Below are 19,092 nucleotides of genomic sequence, written 5' to 3' on the forward strand. Positions count from 1 at the left end.
CCTGGGACAGTCTTTGATATGCCCGTTTTCTGGCCTTCTGTTGGATAGAGCATTTGTCCCAACAAAAGCCTTCTGATCTGGACGATAAGTTTTAGGGTCATCCCTGCTGGACCCTGTCTCCACCCGACCCGTTCCCCTTGGGAAGTGTCCGTGTGAACCCTTATCTATGTGGCGTGCAACAGAAGCACAGAGAGCTTGAATCCTGTCCTGGGTTTGGAACAACAGGAAGGACAGAGGATTCAGCACGCCAATCTGAACGGGGCCACGTTACTCAAAGAACCCCAGTGTCCCCCTGGAGACGCCCAAGCTGACTTTTTTAGCCCGGAGGTCCCTTGGCTGAGCATAACACCAAGGAAGCAAGACCACACTTTCTGAGGAGCCCTTAAGGGTGACACCAATAAGAAGTGGAAAGTCCCTAGACTTCCCTCTCGGTAGCCGTGGCTCTAATTCTCTGACCCAGGTGCTAGGAAGCACATTGGTCCATCTCAAACAACCCACGTTGGTTGAAACAAGATCCTCTTGTCTCGAAGGATATACACTGGTATTCCATTTTTAGAACAAAATCCAGGAACGGTGGGTCCTTCTTTCCGTTACTAGATAGAGGGCATTTCTTGACATTTGGAGCTGACGTGAGCTTTAGAATGTTAAAGGGGACTTGCTATAATCTAGGCATGTGGGGAGTCAAGATTTCCACGTTGAGCCAGAACTGGAGGACGGTGGCTCACTGCCACGTAATGATAACCACGGATATTCACTTATAAGGCTGCTGGTGATGAGGACAAGGTGATTCTATTACTAGTAGTACTAGTGATGGTTAATTTTCTGTGTCAGTCGGACTGGAGGAAGGGATGCCTGCATCGTGGGTGAAACATCGTTTCGGGGTGTCTGTGAGGTTATTTCTGGAAGAGATGGCCTCTGAATCAGTAGACTGTGCAAACAAGGACCATACACACCAATGTGGTTGGATGCCATCCCGTTGGTGGCGGACCCAAACAGAACAAAAAGCGGAGGAAGGAAGGGGGGATTCTCTCTCTCTTCTTGGGCTGGGCCGTCCGATTTCAGCAATCCTACATCAGAGCTCCTGGCTCTCGGGGCAACCTCAATCTCTTATATCCTCCGAATATGGTAAATTCTCATTCATGTTCAAACCTTTGTCTAGGCTGTTCCCTCTGCCCGGAATGCATGCAATCCTTTTGCTGGGCCGACGGCTGTATCCAAGTGGTCTCCTTTGGAGAGTCCTTGACCGTTCTCCCTACCTAAGATTTTATGAAACGCCCTTCGTCTGACCCCTACCACACGGGCATGGTATGCCCTTACTCCCACATAAGCACTTACCAGACGATGTTGTCCTTCCTTACCTGTCTCCATCTCCAGCTGACAACATTCTTGAAAGTGGGGTTTGCATGTTGGAAATCTACGGTTCGTGCCTCTTCAACACCTGTTCTCTCTTTTGCTAATAGCAGCTCAATGTTCCCATAGAAAGATCTCACTTTCTCTACTGTCAGTCCATGAGCTTCAAATGATCCCACTCCACCGCTCAGGGGTGGATGGGGGGATCCAGACCCTGTGAGAGGATGTGTACCTCATTCTCATGGCCGCAGAGATGGGGTCCAGGATGGGCCCACTGACAGACAGAGGGAGCGGTGAGATTTCTGCTGTGACTTAGGAATGCGAAACTCTCTTTTGCTGGAATTGGTTGCCTGAAGGATGGACACCTGGGGCTTCTCACCAGCGTGCCCTTCTTCCTTCTACATGGGGAGAGCCCACCAGAACGTTGAGTGGAGGAGGAAAGGCAGAGCCATAGCATTAAGCAAGATTGAATCTAAACGAGGGTGTGGGATCCCCCTCCCAGGGCTCCTTTCACGACAGCTCAGTTCCTGCACGTGGTTTACACACTCACTGGTGGGGCACTGGCAGGAATGAATTGAGAGAAAATCAAACAAAGACTGAGTCTTGCTTGGGGAAGTCTACGCATATCTTTGATGCCCAATGGCTTCTGCGTTACTATTTACCTTGCTCAGTTGCTAAACTGATGAAAATGAGGGGTTGGCTGAGAGGCGTGTGTATATACCTTTATAACACATTTGGGACAGGAGGGTCTGTGCCTTTTCACAAAAGTCTCCGTCATTTTGATGTTGTCAGTACAAGTGAGATGCATACTGTTTGAGATCAGGGGCTTCGGAGATAAAGCATCTGGCAGCTGGCTCTGTATGTTTCAGATGCAGAATCTTAGGCAATGGACTGAACCTCTCTGAGCCTCAGTTTCTTCATACGTAAAATGGGAATAACAGTAGTCTCATGGTGCCGTTGCGAGAACGCACGAGACAGCACCGGTGAAAGGCGTGGCACGGGGCCTGGCGTACCATACAGTCGGGGCGGGGGGTGAAAGAAAGCTCACGTCTTTTTCAAAATAAACATTTTATTTAAAAATATATTTATATATTTTTTTAAAAGAACACATGCCAACTTTGGTACTTTAGCCATTGCTTCTTTTCCTGGTAATCCACCTTTCTTTCTGGTAATGGATAGTTGAGCAAGGGAGACAGACGTGAACACAACACACAGCTCCCCCCAGAAAACATATGCCGGCTTTTCTGATTTCTTTGCAAAGTATGTCTTTGGGTTTCTCCATCAAAGGGCTTCAAGCACCCTTTTTCCTCACTGTAGGCCCTCTGGAGGGGAACTCTAGGGAGCAGGGTGCTTTCTCTTCCTTTGGAAAACACTAGAATAGCATCCAAGTTCCCCATCATTATACTCCCTCTTTCCATAAACACTTTGGAGCTGTTAAACCATTCGTAGAGGAAACTCGGGTGACCAGTGTCCATGATGGGAGCTGGTGATTAAAGAAGCATGAGATGTTCAGGAGTTTGTTGGTCCTAATCCACTGGGGAAATCACCAGATCCTAGAAGCAGAATCATTACTTCTATGTTGTTGACCCTAGTGAGTCCTCTTACAATTTCCCTGGTAGAGGGTAGAGAAATTCTTCCCAGGTCTTTCCCTGTCTTGAAATCGTCTTCTTGTGCATCGTCTCAAGCTAGCCAGGAGTCCTCCGGAAATGTGGATTCTAGAATCAAAGTCAGCTTCCCTAACACAACCTGAACAGTTCCCAGAACTATAGGACCATCTGGATTTATAGGAGATTTGTAGGAGAACTACAAGAGAATGAAGACCCCCAGACTCTTTTTATTCTGAGTTGACTCATCTTTGACAGCAAACGGTGTGCCCGCCTTTGTGGGCTTCCCACTGGGAGGAATCAAGGGGGGGGGGGCTGATTGCTCTTCTCCTAAGGGGCCTGGCTTACAGTGGGCACCCCTACCCCACCCCAAGTGTCCCTTTTGCAGAGAGAGCTTGTAAAGTCAAAGACAGGGACCAGAAAAATGAAGACTACATCCTCCACACCTTTTTTTTTTTTTTTTTTTTTTTTTTAAATCATAGCAAAGGGTTTCTGATTTGAGGACTGGGAGATTCCAAGTGCTCTTGCTTGTAGGAACCACAGCTCAAGTCCCAGAACCTGAACCGTGGGTACACCTCGTCCGATTAGTGGTGGACATCTGGGAATCGGTGTGCTCGCCGCAGACCAGATGTCAAGGAATGGCCCACGGGGTGAGTTGACTTGATGTGGGAGTTTCAGCCAGGTCTGTGTGTGTTTCTGAAGAGTTGGTGGAGTTTAAACGGATCTTGAAAAGGACTGTCTTAAATCATTGGGAAAGGGTTTTGTTTGTTGGTTTGTTTTTCCAGATCAGAAAGAAATGTCTTTGAATGGCAAAGGCCACCAGTGCAGAGACCCGTGACTATTCAGACGGAGACTCTCTTGGCTTCCCTCTTTCTTTTCCTCCCTCTTTTGCTCCTTCTCTCTCTCCCTTCCTTCCTTCTTCCTTCCTTCCTTTCTTCCTCCCCTCCCTTCTGTCCTCTCCCCCTCCCTCTCCTCCTTAAAACAGAACGCGTGCCGTCTCAATGATATTGTTAGAAGCAGGGCTACTACGAATGACCGCTCGCTTAAGGAGAGCATGTGCACAGATGCATTTTCTGACTCTGCTGAGTAAGCGCGAACCCACGCGGCCGCAGCGACATTGGGGTTGGCTGCGAACTCTGTGGGGCCTGCGTCACCACGGGAGTCCCAGAAATCTGGAGAAAACCACATGCGGCTCCTTGCAGCTCTGAGAGTGTGAAGAAGCTGGAACGTGGCCACCTTCAGTCGTCTCCGCGCATCCCCCTAGTCACGCCCCACTGGTCTCCAGAAAAGAGGACGCACTCAACGGTTTAAAAAGTACTTAAAATAAAAACTCCCGCTAGCAGATAGATGACTTAGCGTGGTCTGATTCACTCGGTGCAGCCGACTTCTCCGAGTTTCTTCCAGGTATCCCTAGTTTTATACCGTTAAGTGCCGCATCTGACAGATGGGGAGAGAGAGAGGGAATCGGTGTGCGGGGCCTGTGGGAGGGGGCTGAGACCAGGAATCCAGGGGTCTGCTCTGTGATGAGTGTGCAGTGCTGGTAACATCCTACCGGCGTCTCCAGACAAGTGCACCATCTTAACAAAGCACAGCGGCCTCCCAACCAAGGCCAGTCCTTCTGCTGGAAATAGCCCGAGTAGGGGACCCTGTGAGTTTGTTTTCCAAAGGCGGCAAGGGCGCAAAAATAACATAAAGTCGTACAACATGGCACATGATAAAGGTACTGACTGGCAAGCTTCGTCCAGATCCTAATAAAATGTCAACATCTTCGGGACCAACAAAAGTGAGGAATGTGTTAGTAAGAGTTTTCTCCTTCCCAGGAAAGACGGGTAACGCTTCCCTCTCAGCTCCTGGTTCTGATGACTGACATAAGAGAAAATGGAAAGAAAAAAAAAGAAAAAGTACAGTGTGGATCTCTCAAAGCAGGGTGCTGATCAAGGAATGTCAGAACGGTCTTCGTGTCCCTCTGATGCTTTCCTACGAGAGACGGTGTTCACCGTTCCCGGCAGCTAAGGGTGAAGCTGTTGTGTCTCTTCACGTCCATAGTCCTTGTCAAGATGAGCATGGCCATGGTGAGCAAGTGGCCGTGAGTCACGGGGCTCGAGCTGTCAGTCATACACAGAGAGGCAATGTGGGGTCTGTTGATGAATCAGGAACTCATAGTAAGAAAGGCCAAGTATCATTTCACATCAAGCTGGGGCTTAAGGGCTTTGGGTAGAGAATGCTCTGTAACACTGTGTACATGTAACATCGTGTAGAGACACAGACACATGGCATGGATACAGACATGCATATGTCTACACACATATGCACCTCTACCCCCCACCTTAGATCTGCCAGCGTTTCAGAGTAGCGGTCCCCCAAAACACTCTGTGTTCACACATGTTTACAAGCTAACAATGGAATGACTTCTAAAATCTTTGGTTTATCAAAAAGAGAACTTCTAGAATCACAATGTTTTTGGTTATCTTCTCCGTAAGTGCACAGTGAATATTTCTTTTTTTTTTCTTTTCTTTTTCTTTTTTTCTTTCTTTTTTTTTTTTTTACAAAAGAAGAAAACAGTGCCTTAAGTGATTTAAATTAAACAACACAACAACAAACCAACCAACCAACCAGCAATAGCTACTCTCTACGGCATGCACTAACGAAACGGTGGAGCCACAGTGAACGTGAGAGAGACCGTCCTGCCCTTCGAGTGTTTCGACTTCCCGCAAAAGCACGAGGTAACGAGGGAGGCGCGGGAGACCATTATTTTTCTTCTTTCCCTCCTTTTTCCATGTGCAACTGTGTTTCTTTTCACCGGCCCAGACCTGCCATCCTCTCTCCTCGCAAATATCATTCAGATCTATCTTTACAACGTAGTGATTTCCAATTTCCCCCAAACCACCCAAATCACTGATTGCTATATAAAATGAGAGCGGAACAAGGTTTGGGGGTGATGGGCCATGTCGCCAGTTTGTTTGTATTTTTCCCCCTCCAAGGACATTCTTTTGCCCCCCCCCCCCAGCAAATGATGCTATATGGAAAATGTGTTCTCTGGGAGAACCTGGAGTTTGGTCTTTTCAAAATATGGCTTTATTAGGAATGTGGCAGCTTTTGAGAGCTAAGGAGTCCTCTTGATGTTGGGGCAGAAAAAAACGTTTCAAAAGAGGAGCAAGAAAAGATTGGTATTTTGAAAGAAAAGTGGGAGAAAGAAAAATGGAGGTGGACCCCCAAGTCCCTTCCCCCCAAAATAGCTGGACCCCCATAAATCATCAACCTGTTGTAGGAACCCCTGGTATTTATTCTCATGACATATGAAACAAGGGTTTCTAGCACTGTCTGAATGATCCCTGGTACGGCTTCCTGAAGCTAGAGATAGCCTTCCCAACTGCTCACGGGGTCACCTCCAGTCCTTGAAACTAAAGGGGGTTGTGTTGGGGAACCTTCCATGGCAAGAAGTTTGGGGTTTTGTTTGCTTTAAGGTTCTCAGCTGTTTCATGGTGTTTATGACCATGGAGACAGCAGGAGTGACCTGGTGACTGGTTGACCAAGAGGGAAATTCTCAGTGGGGTTCTGTGGACCAAATGTGGGTTCGTTAGCTGTGACCAAATAGTCCCGGGTTCCTGGACTGGAACCACCTCAAGAGGGTAGCTTTGAGGCCGAGTTGATTCTATTTCCCTGGGAATGGATGGGTTCTGTTCCTCTCTCCTACCTCGAGAACCTAAGAGGGGCCTGATTTCTGTTTAAAGACAGGGAGGGAGGCTGGGAAGCAGCCTCCACCATGGGTCTACTCTCCAGAAACGCTGATGGTTATGCTAGAGTCCCTGTACCCCAGAAGAGCCCCACTTCCATTCCGCACTGTGTCTAATAAACCCATGAGAGAGGCTTCCATGATGTGAGACTATGCCCGGACAATGCCCGAGAAAAATCATGGGCTACAAAAATATTGGTATTCGAAAAGGCAGTGAATTTTTTTTTTTCTTTTTGGCATTTCTGATCTGAGAAAGCACATCTCTGAATGCATTGCTGAAATCATTGAGAGTAACTGACTGCGATTTGCTCTCGTTGCTGGTCACAGACATCTCCACTGTTTCTTTGCAATTCCCTCCTCCTCTTTTTGGACGATAGGAGTACATTGGGGATTGTGTGTTTTTCCCCCCGTGAAATCCCCACTGGCCTCCCTTAGCGCCTCTGCCCAGGCAGTCTACCACTGCTGTAAGTGGAGGTCCATGGGGGAATTCAGATTGAGATCCGTGACATCCAGGAAATCAATGTTGAAGATGCTGGGGCCGCCCGTGCCGAGGGAGCTAAAGCTTGGCGTGGAGCTTGGTGGCGTGAGGTCCAGCCACTCCATGGTCTCCCAAGGAGACTCAGTGAAGCTTAGCTGTAGCCCACTGCTGTCCACGGAGGAGGGGGAGAACTGAGTCTGCATTGGGGACAGGGGGCCTGGCAAGATCTCATGGGTGCTGAACAGGTCTTCCGCAGCCTTCCCAGAGAATCCATCCATTATCCCATCGAAAGGAGGCTCTTCACTCCCGATTTTCAGCAGGGCAACATCGCCCACCTTCCCTAAGGGGCTCTGGGAGTTTAGTAAGACTTCAAGGTGCTCATCACTGTCGGCGCCGTAGTGATCGAAGGAGAGGTGGCCCCCCGAAGAGGAGGGTTTGGGCAGGGCAGCTGGGGAGCTTCGGGAAGACCCAGGTATCTTGGGGACTTTTTGAAGACACGAATGATCATCTCTAGCATCAGCTGGCATTTCTGTTGGCAAAACACGATGGGAACTGTTAAACCATTTCAGGTTCCGCCATAGGGATCTTCGGGAGGAAGGAGTCACGCTTAGACACGAGATGGACATGTGTCTCCGGCTGTCATCCAGTCTCATCCCTAAAGAGCCCTATCTGTGTCCAGTTCTCCTGGTCTCTCCCCAAGCCCTTTTTTCTGGAACTTCCACTCTGATCCAGCAACCTCGCAAAGCAGGTGCCTTCACCCGCTCCTTCACTGACACCTGGCTGTCCCCCGAGGACACTGCATCCTCCTCACACCCACAGGCGGGGCTCATTGACTTCAGAGCCAGAAGAGGAGTCAGTCACTGGGTGCCATGCCATGTCACTTTCCGATTGTCGGCCTGCCTCCTCCTCATGGCTCCTCAGTGGTTCTGAGGGTCACTCGGCTCTCCCTGCTCAACCCGCGTCTCCCGGTCTCTCTCCTGCATCCAATGAAAACAACTCCCCAGTTCCCTGCCTTTCCTGCTTCAGCTCTTGTCCTTCCTATGACTTCAGCATCCTGGGAAGTGATTTGACTGTCCACTGGCCTCTAGTGCTTTGACACCCTACCCCTCCCCCCCCCAACTCAATGGGTTCCTCCATTCCCACTCTGTTGTACACCCTGGACTCTGTCATCCCCAAATACTACATCCCCCTGAAAGCTTAATCTCAGGCACGATCTCTCGCTTTCTGTCCTTCTCTCCCATCCCTCTAGTTCATATATGAAGCACCCCACGACAGCAGTTTCTTATCCACCTGGGGCCACTCCAACCTACTGACTCTACTTCGTTCTCCAGCCATCAGTCCCCCTGGTTCTGCTCCATCATTATAGCTGCTGTCTTATAAATATTCTCTATCCCCTGGCTCTTTTCTCCTTGTACCATACTCCCTTGGCAAAACCCCACACCTAGGGACACCTGGGTGGCTCATATGGTTAAGCTTCTGCCTTCAGCTCAGGTCATGTTCTCAGGGTCCTAGAACTGAGTCCCGCATTGGGCTCCCTGCTCAGCAAGGAGCCTACTTCTCCCTCTCCATCTGCCTCTCTCCCTGCTCACATTCCTTCCCCCTCCTCCAAATAAGTAAAATCTTAAAAAGAAAAAAGCCCACACCTGGATAAATCTTAGTTCCAAAAGAAACATGACACAATGGAGCTGACTGGTCTCACTTTAGATGTATGACAACAGACCTACCAATTGCACTTAATATAACCTAGCGTCCTGTGTTTCTCCAGAAAATTCATCTGTGATTGATTTATAACTGTCCTCAAATGATGTTTCTGTCCTCAAATCTCCTATGCTCCCCTCCAGCGCCCTTACCTTTACTGACCTGACCATATAATTAATTAAAAATAGAAAGGTGTCTTGGGGCATCTGGGTGGCTCAGTCAATTGGGAGTCCCACTCTTGGTTTCAGCTCAGGTCCTGATCTCAGGGTTGTGAGATGGGGCCCGTGTCGGGCTCTGCCTTCCGCAAGGAGTCTGCTTATCCCTCTCCCTACCCCTCTGTTCCTCTTCCTGCTCACTCTCTTATTTAAAAAAAAAAAAAAATACATATAAGGATGTCTGATATCACCCTCTCCTCTTATCCATATAAAAATACATCAGCCCATCTTTTCCTTCTTCCTCTTGCTATGAGGGAGGAACTGCCAGTTTACTTGCCTGCTGTGCGTTCTGCCTTCCCTGACTCACAGGCTCCACAAAGGTTGGACTTGGTCGGAGCAGTACTGAGCCCCGGACAATGCCAGGCCCTGCCTTCTCCAAATTTTCAAGGTTGTTATTGAGAGGCTCAGACCTGAGGTTTTTGTTTGTTTGTTTGTTTTGTTTTGTTTTCCCCCATCTACATGTTCTCCTTACACGACCTTATTCATCTATGTGGTTTCAGATTCTGGGCACATACCATGTAATTTTGAAAAAATAAATGAATGACTAAAAAGGAGGCAAAAGCAACATGTCGATCTTTATCTTTTCTTTTCTTTTTTTTTCTTTTATGGTCACAAGCTGGAAGGATATCTAAGCATGAACGGACCATCCAGCGGGAGGTCAGGAATTGAATTTCATTTTGAGTAGGTAGCACAAAACTTGCTTTGTCTGTTCTCTTATTATTATTATTATTAAGAGGATAGGGAGATTGGGATTAGAAAGGCAAAGAGAAATGGAACAGCAAGGGAAAAAAACTTGGGCAAATAGACCACAATGAGGATGCAAACTGGTAAAATGATTGGTGGTCCAGCTCGGAGGACAGAGGGACAAGGTCAGGGAAGAATCCCCCACTGGGCCTTCTTTCATCTGCTCCAATGTGGACGGCGAGCTCACATGAAGTGACACTTGACCCCCTCTTGGTTTTGGGGTCTGACTTCCAGCAAGCACCTGACGTTGGTCCTAAGGTTCACTCCCCAGAGCACGAGCAGGTGCCGACCCTCCCCAAGGGCAAGACACAGGCGGTCTTACCTCCACTTTCAATGAGGACGTCCAGGAGCTCATCCATCTGCTGGCTCCGAGTCATTTGCTGTTGCCAATTAAGCAGAGGGGAACAGAGAAGTGAGAAGGTTGGCCCCCTCTTCCGCGGGAGTGCGTCAGAAGCAGCACGACGGACTTTGTGAGCTAGGTTTGGTTAAGGCGGGTTTTTCCCCTTAATTCTGATAAAACACAACATAGAATCTACCATCTTCATCATCTTTAAGCACACAGTGTGGTGACATGAAGTACGCTACGTTCACATCCTGTGACCGTTCCTACCATCTGTCTCCAGGACTTTCTCATCTTCCCCAATGGCAATGCTGTCCCCACGAAACGTGAGCTCCCAGCCCCTGGCGATTACCATTCTGCTTTCTGTTCCCATGAATCGGGCGACTCTAGAGACCTTGGAGAAGTGGGGTCACTCAGTGTATTTCCTCTTATTACTGGTTTACTTCACTCTGTAATATCCCCCTGTGCCCCCATGTGTCAGAATCGCTTTCCTTGTTAAGACTGACTCGTATTGGGGGTGCCTGGGTGGCCCAGTGGGTTAAGCGTCTGCCTTCAGTTCAGGTCCTGATCCTGGGGTCCCAGGATCAAGCCCCTAGTTGGGGCTCCCCTCTTAGCAGAGAGTCTGCTTCTCCCTCTGCCCCTCTTCCCACTTGTGCCCTCTCTCTCTCTCTCGCATAATAAAATCTTTTTAAAAAGACTGAGTAGGATTAATTGGATGTATTCACCACATTTGGGCTAACCATTCATCTACGGAGGCCCCCCAGGTTGCTCCCGCAGTTTGGGAATAATGCCGCCGTGAACAGGACTTGAACTTGCTGACCGCGCGATTAAAGCCCAGTGTTCATCTCAGATGGGGAAACTCCGGGAGGAAACAATCCAGCACAGGAGAAGGGGAGAAGGCAGAGTGCGCCCCAGGAGAGCCCTTCAGAGTGAGCTTGGCGGGGAGGCTTCTACCCCAAGAACAAGGTTGCTTCTGCTGCTTCTTTTTTTTTTTTTTTTTTTTAAAGATTTTGTTTATTTATTTGACTGAGAGCGAGAGAACCCACAGTCTTCTCTGCCTGCCTCACACACCTGCTATGCACACCCGGCACCTTTCTGCAGTGGCCCATTCTCACCGAGGGGCCCCCAACACACACAGTGTCGCCATCTACGAACTACATGGAGGTGAATAATGAAAAACAAGATCCGTTTAGGCAACCTGTTTCCCTCCAGAAAACAAATCTTCCTAAGTTACCTGCTTGACGGCATCTTCATAGGACGGAGGCTGGGTTATCTCTGGAACGGTTGAAGTGGACTTGGAAAATGTTGGAGATGGAATGGAGAACTTTGGCCCCGTCTTCTCAGAAGAAGAGTGTAAACCAGCCATCTGTGGAGGTACAGTGCAGAGAAAGAGAGTCAATTTGTGGGGTCACAGACGGTACGGCTTCTGTTTTATAAACTCCAGGCTCGAACCTGGAACAACTGATTGGAGGGGGAACAAAAGAGAGCTAGGGTTTAGAAAACACATCATGGGTCTTCTACGGACAAAGGCACATAGCATGGGCGCGTTGTGGGCGTACCCAGAGGCATGTTAGGATGGGAAACTTACAGACTCCTTTCCCCCTCCAGGATGAACCCTCTTCGGTTAGGAGAAAAGCAAATAAAGTAAGACTCCAGTCCGATAGGAAGAAGTCCATCACCCCGGGAATTCCCAGAGTACTTACCCCACCCCAGAGCATTTCACTCCTAACCAAGTGCATTTGCAGAGAGGGGGAGCCGTTGCCGGGCTATGTCTTCAGGAACCAGCCTCGTGTATGGTGAGTGCTTTATGAAGTGCCCGGGCCCTTTTAGGGCACCCACCCGTGATTTCCACCTGCTGCGATGTACAACCTCCTCCTTTTTCCACCGAGAGTCTGCACTGTGACTCGAACTCCCTGCACCTTTCTCTACCTTTCCACATCTCCGCATACCTTCCTCTTTCCCGCGCATTATTTTCCCACATGCCTCTATTCCGATCTTCGACTCCACGGATACTGGTGCGTTTGCCGTGTCATTTTCACCAACAGATCACATTCATGTTCATCCTTGAGATTCCCAGGATGACCCCCAGCAACGGCTCCTCGGAACACCCTAACTTCCATTGGTACATCCATGTCAATCTGTTTCCAGTGAATTTGTTTTTACCTAAGATGTCATTTATTTCCGCCTTTGGACCCCCTCATTTGGAGGACAAGACCACAGAAGAGGGAAAGAGGCAGAGTTTAAACCCTTCTCCAGGTGCCTACCTTTTGCTGGACCCCTGGGCTTTTGGGACGAGGGGTGCCCCCAGCACCATGACTGCTGTCTGCCTGGGCTCCAGAGAAAGGGGGGTGGAGGCTGGAGGGCTGGGGACTGAAGCTCGCAGGCTGGCTCTCGTGCGCCCCTGAGTTCTGGAAGGAAGAAACAGCCAATGAGGCGGCCTCTGCTAACACACTTGAGAGCTTTTGCTGAGACTCCTGGCCCCTTCCCTGGTATCTTATGTTTTCAACTCTCCCTAGATACCATGACCAGTCTCCAATCTGGATTCATATGCATCACCCATTGCTTAAAAGCCTTCCATGGCTCCCATGCAACCACAGCAGAGGGTCTGCACCTGTAACCAGTGTTCTAGACGCTCCAGGCTGGGTACCATTTCCTTTAAGAGCGTGAATTCTATTCATCCCTCCCCAAACCTCCCTCTGCATGCCTTGCACATTGGACCTCCCTATCTTTCCCCACATAGAATGCTCCTTTCCCGACTCTCGTTTGTTAACACTGCCCTTCTCACTGAGTCCCACCCCTCTGCAAAACCTTCCTGCCCTCCCCCCCTCCAAAAGACCTTCCTGGACCTTCCTAGCCCTTCATGACCCATGTGCTTCCCCCACCTTCCCCAACTCTTCGTGCCGCATATGACGCCAGAAGCATCCATCAGGCATGTTACTCTATATCGCTCTTTATCCTTTTAACTTGGAATTGTCCGTGTCCCCAAGGAGTGCTCTGTAAGCTGTGAACCACTGCACAAATGCTAGTTCTTCATGTTTCTACCCACATCGTTGGGATGGTCTTAGGGTCCCGAGCTGTGTTTCCAGAACTGTTTTTACCTTTGTTGCCTAGGACACCGGAATGATGATGAAGTAAACTTCATCAACAGGGATGATAACCCTTGGGATGTCCCAGTCCCCCCCCAGGGTGCCCACTCAGAAGCGGGCATCATTCACTTGAATGTGCTGTCCGAGGCTGTAGAAAACAGATTCCCCTTGTCCAAGGCCGCAGGCCAGAGAACATTCAGTGGGAAAAGGGCACGCCCTTTAGCATCAGAAAACCCTGGGTTCCTGTGACCCTGGGCTCCTGGGTTAACCTCCTCGAGCTTCTCTTTCTTCCGTGGTTAAGTCAAGAATAGAGAACTGGAGCTCATAGCGTTGTGACAATTAAGGAGAGTACTCAGAGGCAGGCCTCTCCATACTGGTCACCTGGCAGGATCCAATCCTGTGGATTTTCTTCCCATTTCCTTCCTCATGAGGTAGACTTGAGAACTTGTGATGACGAAATTTTCTTTCTCAGAGAGCCTTAGGTAGACTTTCCTAATGATTTTTTAGCTTCGAGGACAAGGGAAGTCTCTGATGCTCCCCTGGGTCGAGTCTTTGTACTAGTTGCTCCTGTAAGCCGTCCCTACAAAGCCTCTCATTCAGCTCCAGCCACAGTGGCCTCCTTTCTGGTCCCTGAACACCCACCCACGACTCCCACCACAGGGCCTTTGCCCTTGTTGTCTTTCCGTTGCCTGCAATGCCTTCCCCCCAAATATTCACCAGGCGCTCTCCCTCACTGCCTCCAAAGATTGGCTCAAATGGCCCCAGACCTTTGACTTAAAGTCGCAAATCTGAAATGCTCCATCACCACCCCTCCCTGCCTTTTCTCCATAACATCTATCATCCTCTAGAGGCGCCTGGGTGGCTCAGTGGGTTAAGCATCTGCCTTTGGCTCAGGTCATGATCCTGGGGCCCTGAGGTCCTGGGATCAAGCCCCACATGGGGCTCTCTGCTCTGTGGGGATCCTGCTTCTTCCTCTCCCCCCTGCTCATGCTTTCTCTCTCTCTAAAAAATAAAATCTTAAAAAAAAAAGATCTACCATCTTCTAATACATTATACATTTTACATGTTTATTTTATTTACTGTCTATCTTCCCATGAGAAGAGGGACTTTTGTTTGGTTAGTGCCTGGCACATTGTAGGTGCTTGGTAAATATTTGCACTCAGCACACCACTAATGGAGATAATAGTAACTTTCCGTTGGCGCTCTTGATAGACTGGTTTGGCCTATGGTAAGGCTTTACCCCGAGGAGTCTCAACAACAGGGGATGGCAATCTGGCCCACTGCCTGTTTTTATAAATAAAGTTTTATTGGAGCCCAGCCACGTGCATTCCTTTACAAGTTACAGTTGTCTATTCATGATACAAGGGTCCTACTGAGTTTCCAGACTCAGGCACCCAGGGCCCACAAAGGCAACACGTTCATTTTCTAGCCCTTTACAAGACAATTTTGCCAACCTCCACGTGGGAGAAGAGAGTCCCGTCTACTGCCAAGACCAGAGGCTGCTTTGGGCTTCTGGTAAACCCTGCCCATTAAAACTCCCAATGTCAGCTCTTCATCCTTTGCCAGGCCACCCCCCCCCCCCTTGCAGGAAGCTGGGTGCTGGCTGGGGAGGGGGGGCCTGGGGGCGGGAGCTCTTACCTGTGCAGCGCACACCTGGCTGACAGGTGAGGAGATCCTGTGCCCTTCCCCCGGGGCGCCCGAGGAGGAGGGCAGGAAGTAATGGTTGTTGGGTGACGGGGGCAAACTGATGTGCTGCGGGCTTTTGACAGCGCCCAGCGGCGAGTGCTGCGGGGAGCACTGGGGGCTCAGGAAGGTGGAAGGCAGCGCGTCGCTGTGGCCCGAGGCCTCGGCGCAGGGAGCAGGCCCCAGGGGCCGGCGCCCGGCCGCTTCGCCCGCCTGCACTTGGCCCTCGGCCCCCTGGCCTTGCCTCTTCCCGGGTCTCTGCTGCGGCGCGAAGGGGCAGCTGGGCACGGCGTCCTCCTGCTTGATGGGGACGGCCAGGAAGGGCGGCGGCTTCTCGGGGCCGCCGGCCCTCTTGTGCTTCTGCAGCTGCATCCGGAGCTCCTCCACGTGGCGCTGCTCCTGCTGCAGCTTCCAGGTGAGCTCGTTGATGACCTTCTGCTTCTCCACCAGCATCTTGTCCTTCTCCGAGTCCCGCCCGTCCGGCTCGGGCGCCAGCGAGCCCCCGCCCAGGCCGCCCAGCAGGCTCTCCTCGGCGCACGCGTGCACCGGCGACGGGTGCAGGCAGAGGGACGGGGACGCGTCGTTGAAGGTGTCGGGCAGGGACCCCGCTCCCGACAGGTCGGACGAGGCGGGCGAGATCGGTGGGCTGGAGCTGGTGCTGCCGAAGTGATAAAAGCCGTTGGACAGGGCGCCGGCGGACGGGGACGACTGGTAGCCGGGCAGCGCGCCGCTGGGCGTCACGGGAAAGGTGACGGTCGTGATGTCCCCGAAGTTGGCCACGGGGTTTCCCGCACAGTCCTGGAAGGGCCTCAGCCGGTCCATGAGGGCCGTCTTGGTGCCTGACACGGGCAGACCCCGGATTCGGAGCTGCTGTCTCAATTCCGAGACCTACAGAAACCAGGGCGCGGTTAGTGGCTGTTCAAGGACAATCTTAAAAAATATTGTTACATTTGCTCTAAAACATCACCGGTGGAACTGCACAACGTCCGCTTTTCTATCACTCGCTTACAATTCCCTCCCCTCCCCTGGGGCTCGACAGGGTTTTGCACCATGCTTTTCTGTGCGGTGCTTCCCCTTCACCTTCCGGGTGCTTCCCGGAATCCTACAAAGGGACAGCCCACTTGAAACCACATGAACATAGAGGTCGCCTACCCTACCGGCTTCCAACCCCCACTCTGGTCCTCGCCCCATTCTGTAGATGAGAAGACTGATGTCTGCCGGGGTTTAGCCATCAGCTGGCAACCAATCATCCCAAAGCACACTGGGTCTTCTGCTCTGAGGCCACTGCTCACCCTCCCAGGCTCTCTCTGTCCTCTGTTCTCCAACTTGAGCAGGTGCAGGAAACGGGCCATGTGCATTTTTAACAGGTTCCCAGGGAATGTTGGTGCCACTGGTCCCGGGACCCAGTTTTGAGAACCATGGTTCTACATTAACACTTAGGTCCTGTTTTTTGTTTGTTTGAAGATTTATTTGAGAGAGCGAGCGAGCTAGGCTGAACCGGGGGAGGTGCAGAGAGAGGAAGAGAGAGAGAATTTTAGGCAGATTCTCCCAATGAGCATGGAGTGGGACACAGAGCTTGATCCTAGATCATGACCTGAGCTAAAACCAAGAGTCAGAGGCTCAACCGACTGAGCCACCCAGGCACCCTACTTTACGTCCTAGTTTTAATAACGGGCTAGATGATAGTCATAGATTGAGAAAGAATGTAATGCAGGGAGTCCCTCAGTTCAAATCCTGACCTTGCCTCTTTCGAGTGCAGAGACCGCTCTGTGCCTCGGTTCCCCTTCTGTAAAATGGAGACGGTATACCGACCTGATATGTTTTTGTGAGGCCTGAAACGGCTTAACAGTTGTAAAGTGCTTGGAATAGTGTCTCGCAAATGGTTAGTGGGGTGTAAGCGTTTGCCATTATGATGTTGATTCACGTGTGATAATTTCATCCCTGCATTTTTTATAATATTCATAAATGATGAGCTATAGCTATCTAAAAATAGCTGTACTATATTAAAACTAAATTAATGGTAGTGCCTATGAATGATGGAATACCAGAATCCATGTACTCTGATGTTACATACGAGAATGAATAATTGCTGATGGTATATTACTTTTTCTTGATTTTTAAAATTTATTTGGGAGAGAGAGAGAGGGAGCATGAGCAGGGGGAGGGACAAAGGGGGAAGGAGAAGCAGATTGCCCGCTGAGCAGGGAGCTGGATGCGGGACTTGATCCCAGGACCTTGAGATCATGACCTGAGTGGAAGTCAAACATTAACTGAGCCACCCAGGCGGCCCTGTTTATGGTATATTTTTAGGTGAAAAATAGCTTAAATTGCTTGATTCTATTTTCCTAAGAATTATATAAGTTTATATGTGTGTATATATTTAAATGTATGCTTGCAGATGAAAATATGTGGATAAAGATAGACTAAAATGTTAACAATGGTTCTCCTTATCTCTAACACCCTAAATAGGTCACAGAAGATATTACTTTTATAACTGAAACAGGAAACATTAAATATCCAAGTGTCAATAATTCCATAAAACAGCTAGAAGAATGTATAGGGAGACAGCCTTCTGATATTCTGTACGGAAGGCTCTTTTGAGCCCAAAAGCAAAGAAAGCTATCCTAAAAATAAGACAAAAATAAAAAATCCCTCTAAGTCAAAAACACCAAAAAGAAAATGCAAATGCAGATAGCAGTGTCAGACAGAAATAATCACAGGACAAGTAATAAAGTGTTAGTAAGCTCGATGTACCAAGGTTGCTTTAACAAACCCCCAGTATAAACCAACACTTCAAAAGGGATAATGGGTGTGGTCAACTTGCCACAAACAAAAGATGTATTTTTAAAAATTTATTTATTTGGGAGAGAGCAAGAGCAAGAGGGAGAGAGAGAGAGCCCAAGCAGGGGAGAGGAGCAGGGGGAGACAGAGAAGCAGGCTTCCCGCTGAGCAGGGATCCCTATATGGGACTCGATCCTAGGACCCCTGGGTCATGACCTGAGCCAAAGGCAGACACTTCACCAACTAAGACACCAGGAGCCCCTTTTATTGGCCATTAAAAAAAAAATGTATCTTTTGTGGGCACCTGGGTAACTCAGTCAGTAAAGCATCTGCCTTTGGCTCAGGTCATGATCCCAAGGTCCTGGGATCCAGTGCCGCACTGAGCTCCTTGCTCGGCAGGGGGGCCCGCTTCTTCCTCTCCCTCTGTTGCTCCCTCTGCTTGTACGCGCTCTCTCTGTCAAATAAATAAAATTTTTTAAAAAAGATTAAAAAAATAAAAAATGGCCAATAATGGACATGTACCAGCATTAGTAACCCAAATAAAACAATCATGGACATATTTTTGCACTAATGAAATTGACAAAGGAATTAAGAATACTTTGTGTTAGGGAAGTAGCAGCAAAAATAAGCCAATAAAAATGTTTTTTAAGAAAGTTCCTTAAGGGATGCCTGGGTGGCTCAGTGGGTTAAACCTCTGCTTTCGGCTCAGGTCATGATCTCAGGGTCCTGGGATCGAGCCCCGCATCGGGCTCTTTGCTCAGCAGGGAGCCTGGGTACCACACCCCCTGGCCCCCGCCGCCTGCCTCTCTACCTACTTGTGGTCTCTCTGTCAAATAAATAAATAAGATCTTTAAAAAAAAAAAAAAAGTTCCTTAATACCTTGCTATTTCAAGTGTGGTCCTTAGACCACCAGCTCCAAGGACATCTGGGAGCATGTTAGGAATGTGGACACTCGGGCCCCCTCCCCACAGCTACTGTATCAGAACCTGTATTTTACCCAGAGCCCCGGGTGATCCAGTGTGTATAGTCATGACAGATAAATGCCTCAGCCCACTGCTTCTGGCAAGTAGACCGGCATAGACGTTCAGGACAGAAATTTTTACAATATGTATTCTTTGGCAAGAACTTTAGTTTTTTTTTTTTTTTCTTCTTCTTCCTTTTTTAAAAGTAGGCTCTGTGTTCAATACAGGGGTCGAACTCATGATCCTGAGATCAATATCTGAGGTCAAGAGTCAGACGCTCTACTGACTGAGCCATCCAGGTGCCCCTGGCAAGAACTTTAAAAAAGTTAATATGTTTTGGTTCAGGAATTCTACTCCCAGGAATTTAGCCTGGAGCAGTAATCGGATACATTAAAACAAATTTATGTACAAATTATAT

At 49.3% G+C, this 19,092-nt stretch overlaps 1 protein-coding gene across 5 annotated transcripts in view; it reads right to left on the bottom strand.

Moving 5' to 3' along the window:
* Window positions 1-2,401: 2,401 nt before the first annotated feature.
* Window positions 2,402-19,092, bottom strand: part of MYOCD (myocardin) — a 99,887-nt gene continuing 83,196 nt past the window's right edge. For all 5 annotated transcript variants that reach the window (XM_059149042.1, XM_059149041.1, XM_059149044.1 and 2 more), the window contains 5 exons: window positions 14,887-15,819; window positions 12,427-12,570; window positions 11,397-11,528; window positions 10,145-10,202; window positions 2,402-7,694 (listed from right to left, as the gene is read on the bottom strand). In XM_059149042.1, the coding sequence (XP_059005025.1) occupies window positions 7,141-7,694; window positions 10,145-10,202; window positions 11,397-11,528; window positions 12,427-12,570; window positions 14,887-15,819 (1,821 nt within the window). In that variant the 3' untranslated portion in view covers window positions 2,402-7,140. The remainder of the gene's footprint in view (window positions 7,695-10,144; window positions 10,203-11,396; window positions 11,529-12,426; window positions 12,571-14,886; window positions 15,820-19,092) is intronic.

The sequence above is a fragment of the Mustela lutreola genome, chromosome 15, assembly GCF_030435805.1.
Source record: "Mustela lutreola isolate mMusLut2 chromosome 15, mMusLut2.pri, whole genome shotgun sequence".
In the NCBI taxonomy this organism is placed as follows: domain Eukaryota; kingdom Metazoa; phylum Chordata; class Mammalia; order Carnivora; family Mustelidae; genus Mustela; species Mustela lutreola.